At 35.8% G+C, this 7,472-nt stretch overlaps 1 protein-coding gene across 1 annotated transcript; it reads right to left on the reverse strand.

Annotated features, from left to right (window-relative positions):
- Nucleotides 1-362: 362 nt before the first annotated feature.
- Nucleotides 363-4,429, reverse strand: LOC141620983 (primary amine oxidase 1). The gene is made up of 4 exons (XM_074437715.1): nucleotides 3,293-4,429; nucleotides 2,711-2,824; nucleotides 1,765-2,303; nucleotides 363-525 (listed from the first exon to the last, which is right to left on the reverse strand). The coding sequence occupies exons 1-4, from the start codon at nucleotides 4,427-4,429 to the stop codon at nucleotides 363-365; spliced, it is 1,953 nt and encodes a 650-aa protein (XP_074293816.1).
- Nucleotides 4,430-7,472: the final 3,043 nt, after the last annotated feature.

Raw genomic sequence — 7,472 nt, forward strand, 5'->3', positions numbered from 1 at the left:
ATATAATAATAATGATAACAATAATAATATTAATGTTGAAATAACTAATCTGAACTGAACTGATCTGATCTGAACTAAAATTAATGGAGCTGGACTGAACTAAATTTAATAGAGCTGAACTGAACTGAACTGGACATATAAGAACTGAAATTAAGTCCAAAAGAATAGGGCGTAAGTCGTTAAATCTGGACCAAACCGAACCCAACACATCTAAGCCCAATCTTGGGGTAACAAAATTAGAGAAATTTGACATCATCATGTACAACTAATTACAACTAGAGGTATTATTGTTGTTCAAATGGTACAATTACATAAATTGATATTTTTTGTGTTGTAAATAAAATGTATTAGAAGTTTCATTATTAAGATTTGTAAGCAATCTGATTTTTATCGAAAAAGTTAGTTGGTCGGAGTTCAAAAGAATTATGTAGGGTAGACATTATTGGAAAATCTTCTTGGCATGGAACATGATGAAATCCCATTGTATACCACACCACTATGTCTTCATTTTCAATCTTCCTATTCCTGCAATTTACAGGAAAAAAAAAACATTTTATTAATAACATAAAAGTGAAAATATTTATTAAATGGAAAAAACAAAGCTAAGATATATAAAACGCGTAAAAAGATAAATAATTGACTTGAACGTACTAGGTATAAGTTATAACTACTCTAAAAAAAATATTCCATGAGACTAATAATTCAACAATTCTTTTATATGGCCGCCTTTTAAGATGAACCAAAAAAAAAAAAAAAAAAAAAAAAAAAAAAAAAAACTCAAACTTATCACCTAAATATATTTAACTATTAATTTTATTTTGATAACTTGATATCTTACACTTATGAATAATAATAAGTTATTTAAATATGCAAATTATAAATATAAATATTTGATTATCAAAATAAAACACCATTTTATATGTTTATTAAATAATTTAACATAAATTGTTGTGTGAGACCATTTTACTCATAAGACTAGTCCATTTATCAAAAGCTCAAATAGATTACTCAATAAATTTGTAAAAATATACTCCCTCCGTCCCGGTCAATTGTTGTCCTTTCATTTTGGCACAAAGACCAAGGAATGAGGTAAAAGCCAATAACAAAATGACAAGTGGAACAAATTAAATGAGAATGATCAAATTACTCATCAAGTTCATTCTTAAAATAGAAAGGACAACAAATGACTGAGACACCCAAAAATGGAAAAGGACAACAAATGACCGGGACAGAGGGAGTATTTTATTTTGATAACCTAAACTTTTAGATTGATAACTTGTATATTTAAATGTGTTAATTTTTATCATAAAATGTCGAGTTGTTAAAATAAAATTGAAATATAAATTAAATTAAATTAAATTTTATAATTGGGCTTCTGTCTTTTTGGGTAAGTCCTATGCTATAGGACGGTCCTATAGAAGAGTTGCCACAAATTGTTACATATGGCCATTTCATACCTAGGAGTCTAGAACTAGCCCAATAACAAGAAACCCAACTAAATTAATTAATAAACTTATAGAAACGAAATTTTATTTTGATAACTTAATATAATTAAATATATCATTATTCATCGTAAAATATTAAACTATCAAATTAAAACTAAAATAAAAATATAATTAAATGTTAACATTGAGTTTAATTTTTTTCGATCAGTCATATACTAAGACGGTTCTATAGAAGAGTTATTTCGTTGCGCTTCTTGTTATTGGGCTAATTTTTCGTATAAGACGACAATTAGAACGTAAACAAGAGATTTCACATTACCTTCGAGCCCAAACCGCAAGCCCATCATCACCATGACTCTGATCAGCATAAAACCCACCGGCCCATCTCTCGGACTTCCTATACGGCGTCACCCAAACCTGATACTTTGTATAAGCAGCCCGTTTCTCGGGGTAATCATTATCGGCCAACAACGAATAACCCGATTGTCCGGTCACCAACCGGTACCCCACATAATTACCTACATTAGTCTTTTTATTAGGATTTACTACCATCAACTCGGATGGTTCCAATCCGAGGCGTATTCTGGCTTCGGCCTCCCTTTTTGCAATTTCCTGTTTTACCCTCCAGTAACTTTTCCTAGGGGTATGTAGTCCCTTGACTCGAGTCGACTCGAGCTTGGCTTGCATAAAGGAATTGGTGCCACCGTCGACGTCCAAGTCTAGGTAGTATGTCACGAAATGGTCGTGGTTAATTGCGATCGTGTTTTTAGCCACCATGGTACCGTAAATTTCTTCGTCGACTTGGTTAACTGATGTGTATGATGTTGCCTTCATTTCTAATACTCCTGTTAGACCAACCTATGCACATAATTTAAGGTCAGGGCTTATGTACTCTTTATGTCTCAATCATTTATTTACGTTTAATTAAAATACCCCTTACAAAAAATATAAAAAAGTAAACAAATGAATAAAACAGGAGAATTCACTTGCAGTATAAGGAGAGTACAATGTCATGTCGAACACGAAGTATTAATTTTATGGAAAAATTGACATAAAATGGCTTACCCCGACTGTAATTGAACCGGATTGTCGGAACCGTTTCAATCATTTGTTTACGTTTAATTAAAATAAACTTTACAAAAATATAAAAAAGTAAACAAATGAATAAAACAGAAGAAGAATTCACTTGCAGCATAAGGAGAGTACAATGTCATGTCGAACACGAAGTATTATTTTTATGGAAAAATTGACATAAAATCGCTTACCCCGACTGTAATTGAACCGGATTGTCGGAACTCCCAATCGAGAATGTAATCATAGTTTCCAACGGTAGCGACCAACCGGACTACCAATGTGACTTCTGGCTCCCCTCTTCGTATCTACATTGGTAAGACCTTAGTGAATTAAATTTACAATCATTCGACACAATTGCTCTTTTATATACCGTTGTAGAGCCAGGATTTGAGCTTAAGGGGATAGATGAATAATAATATAAGGTACATTCGAAAAAAAATCGTTAAATTTAACCCAAAACTTCGAAAATCTCAAGAGGGGGGAGGGGGGGGGGGGGGGTCCCCTCAGCTCGCCTCCCAGCTCCACCACTGTTTATATACACGTTTTACTATACCCTATACAGAAAGGGATAAACTGGAAATGTCGTATATGATTTAGTAAAATCCATATATGAAACAGCAACGCTCCACTTTAATGTACTCCCTCTGTCCCAAGTCCCAACGATTTGTTTACCTTTGATTAAAATACCCCCTCACAATAAATGTAAAAACGTAAACAAATGACTGAAACGAAAACAGTATATTTTAAGGCGCTACGAAAATCGAAATACATACCACTCTTCCAGGAACACCAATTTCAGTGTGTTTCCAAGCAACATCACCAGAATACCTTTCAAAAATACAAATAGCTCTAGGAAGCAATTGAGGTTGTCCAAGAGCATCAACCAAATACCCATCCATAAACTCGGCATTTCCCGGACAATCGACGAGAGGCGCAAGCGTATCCGCTGATTTACCAAACCCGAATTCACCCAAATCCATAAACGTCCTATAATACCAATCCTCTGTAGGATCCATATATGGCACAAACGTCTCGGACACATGACCCCGGTACAAAACCCGTCTATCAATTTTCTCCTTCACATCATAAATCGAAGCTGTCGAAATAATTACCCCTGCTCTTGAATTAAATCCAACGTGGAATTTCCAATTACCCCATGTTACCATATTATTACGTATGGTTAATTTCGAATTTGTCACGTTAGGGAAAATTGGACCGGGTTTTAGACGTGACGGTTGAAATTCCGTACCTTGAGCCTTAGGCAACGGGGTTTGGTACCGGTCCATAAACCTCGCAACCTTTTGCGACTCGAGATCAAATAAAATCGATAAGCCGTTAATTGGCCTAGCGTAAATATTAGTCGTACCATTTCGATAAAAACACGTAATTTTAACAGCTCTTTTAGTGACGATTTCTCCGAACCAACCTATCGTTAAGGGCATGCATGAAATTTCTGATGCGTTAAGGCCTCGTCTTGAAATCGACTCCAAAAATTTCGGATATTTTTGTGTAAGAAGGCTTGCTTGGAGTAATTCTTCAAATGTTAGAGGTGGGTAACCGTGACCGTTATAAACACGGTCCGATACAATTAATTTTTTTATCAAATCGACCACGACTTCATACGTCTCACCACCACCTCGGACCACCACCTTAGCTAGACGGGGAAAAACCGATTTTGGTTTCCCCCTAGACGATAAAAACTCTAAAACATCGTCTTTATCTGGCTCGTCGAGATCAACAAAGTGATATGTCACATTTTTTAGAAATTTGATGTTTGATTTTTTAATTATAGCCCTAATTTCGTTAACTTCATTAGGGCTTAAAGGGTCTAAAGGATGTTGGAAAGTTTGAGTATGACAACATTTTAATGCAACAAATAACAAAATAAGAATTTTTCGGATGAAATTCATGTATAATTACGGAAAATATTTCGAATTAATTTTGATTTGGAAATTAATTTAAGTTTTATGAGTAGATGTTTATGAAAAACGTTATGTTTTGGCCCTATAAATACAGTATATGTTATATCAGTTTTAATTTAACACAATTTATCTTCCGTCTTAAAATTTAAGACAGATTATCCGTCTTAAAATTTAAGACGGGTACGATCAAGTAGTATGGATAAGACAAAAACAAAAAGCATTGGAAAAAGCGAAAGATTTGTCTTATATGTACAAGTGAGATGATTCTTGACCCGTTTTAATATTATGATATTAAGACGGAGAAGACTAACTATTTTATTTTATTAGATAGTCGTGTCTTGCTTTGAGGGCAAAGGTTAATATATGAGCATGCTGTAATTACAATATCGTGAATCGTGAACAGTCCATTTTTTCAGCTAAGTAACATGTGCTTAAGGTTTTATTATTAATCACTCATCTTTGTGACAAAGCAAAAATTAGGTGTAATGTATTATACTGTATGCAATTTGTAGGATGAGTATAAAGTATGTAAGAGATTTTGTGTAGTAATTAATTGTATGTTTGATCCAAAAAGATTTGATTATGCATGATATATGAGACGTAAAGAAACTATGCAAATACAAGTAGGGATGACAATTATGAGTCAAATCGAACCGAAACCGAACCGATCCGAAGGAAAAAATCCGATCCAAACTCAATTCTTAATAACCCATACCCGATCCACTATTTAAAAACATATATCCAAATCCACTATTGGAAAACCAGAACTAAATCAAAACCCGATCCATTCGTACCCAAATCCGATCCAATCAAATATTTTTGAGAATTTAGGCTTTATTGTACTTGATATTTCAATTTTGTCATATAAAATGAATTTTTTATAAAGTCAAATCAAGTTTTGGATCGGGTATGGATTTGGAGTGGGTATGCTCTCGGAAAAAGTATAATGGATTGGGTATGTATTTTGAAATTTTGGATATGGATCGGTGATCCACTAAGTTAGTGGATCGGGTTTGGATCTTGCAAAAATCGATCCAACCCGATCCATTGCCATCCCTAAATACAAGGCCTAATGTCAAAATATTCACAAATTCTCATTGAAGATGTATATATTTCTCTTAACTTTAAGCGGGTTAAGTATTAGACATAAAATATTATTATATTATATCCGTTTTAAAGAAGACCTATTACAAAATATTGTAGTCATTATTAACAAATACTCGTATTTCGTTCGCCATAAAGTCATAATCCTATATGTATCTTGACTATCTTTGATTAAAATGCACGTAACAAAAAATTGAACAATTTGACTATGATAGAGGAGGCGTCATTTATACTCCGTTAGTAGATATGTGTATCTTTTGTGGGTAAACGGGGTATTTTTTATTTATTTTTTTGAGGAACCCAAAAGGGTTTAATTAGATAAAATCAAATAAATAGAAGCGATATCCACAATGTTTTGTGGGAGATCATCGACCCACACTCTCCTACCTTGGTTTCATGGGGTAGCTCATATTGGATTGTCTACTAACAAAAGAGAAATTGATAACATCAAAGAAATTACAATTAGCTTTGTTTCATGGGGTAGCATGAGCTTGACGCGGGATATGTGTATCTCACAAAGAAGACCTTTCACACGATTAATAATCGAAGCAAGTATTAGGAGATTGGGCATATACTAGGCCCGGCTACCATTAGGGTTAGCCAAATTAGGGTTAATCTCCATTAAGATGAGAGTATTATAAATACCCTCACCATAATCATGTAAGTCACAATTCAATAATACAATTCCTTTATGCAATCTCCCCCTCTATAATTGTTCCGGGTGTAATTCCAGAGCAGATATTTGTTACCACTCGTAGCTCGTAGAATGATGTCTTTGCTCGAATCCTCCTAGCGGTCTCCTGAAAGGATGAACAAACTGAGGGCTCGGCTTTGGCCGAGCGTACTCACTCCGACGCTCAAGTCAGTTAACTTAGAGAGGTAAATTGTTGTTACTTGGCTAAGAGTATAATGTAGAGAGATAAGGAAGATATTACCAGATGAATAGTGGTTATTAGGTTAATTTGTGGATCCTTTCCTCAATGAAGGTTGAGGAGTATTTATAGACTTTCACCTTTTGTCACGTAGTGGCCAAGTGGCTAGCGGGTGGAAAGACCGTTCTACCCTCGGCCGATGGACCTATGGCAGGCCGTAGAGGGTCTTGGATATGAGCACGCGGATATGTGCCCCTACTGGTCCGGTTACGTGGCCGAGACCCAGGTGACAGGCCGATGGATTGCATCGGCTAGACTGTCTAAATCTTTGACCTTGCTCAATATGTTGACCTGGTCAGCGGTGCAGAATATGCCCCATCAATTTGCCCCCAGCGTAGTCTATGCCGTGGTATGGGCTCCGATGTATGTTGAGCGTATATTCTGCGTAAGTATTTTTGCAAAATTTACGTATCGGCTTCTTCCGATGCATCGGCGTGGTTCTTGTTAGGCCGTACCATATCCCCCCTCCACATGGATGCGTAAAGGGTATCCGATGTGGAAAAAGAATGTGACGCCGGCCGAGACCAGGGCCGAGAGTGCTTAGGTTGTTTTTGATTGCCCCGTGCCGTGCTTCCTAGCTTGGTTGATCATGTGGCCGGCGGAGAGCAGGTACCTAGGAAGTTGTTGAGGAAGATGAACAGGCGAAGAGATGTGAATGGGCGTATTGAATACGTTTGGTCACTGTTGCATTGATTGACATTTAACTGTTGCAACGATTGACATTCCGTGGTTGCATGTCTGACACGTGTCTGTTCGCTGATTGGTTGACGCTTCATGGGCTGTGCCCTGATTGGTCCTTCTTCATGGGCTTTTTCCTATAAATAGGGCAGTTCATCCGTGATTTTGGCCATCAAATTCATTTTCTCAAATTTTCTTCAAAATCTTCATCTTTCTAAACTTTCAAGGGCTTCCTTTTCTTCCAATCTTCGAGTCTTTGATCCGTGAGCGTTTTTCTTCGAGGTAAACAAATAAATTCTTTTTATCTTGCTAGTAAT

Source organism: Silene latifolia, chromosome X (genome assembly GCF_048544455.1).
Source record: "Silene latifolia isolate original U9 population chromosome X, ASM4854445v1, whole genome shotgun sequence".
Taxonomy (NCBI): domain Eukaryota; kingdom Viridiplantae; phylum Streptophyta; class Magnoliopsida; order Caryophyllales; family Caryophyllaceae; genus Silene; species Silene latifolia.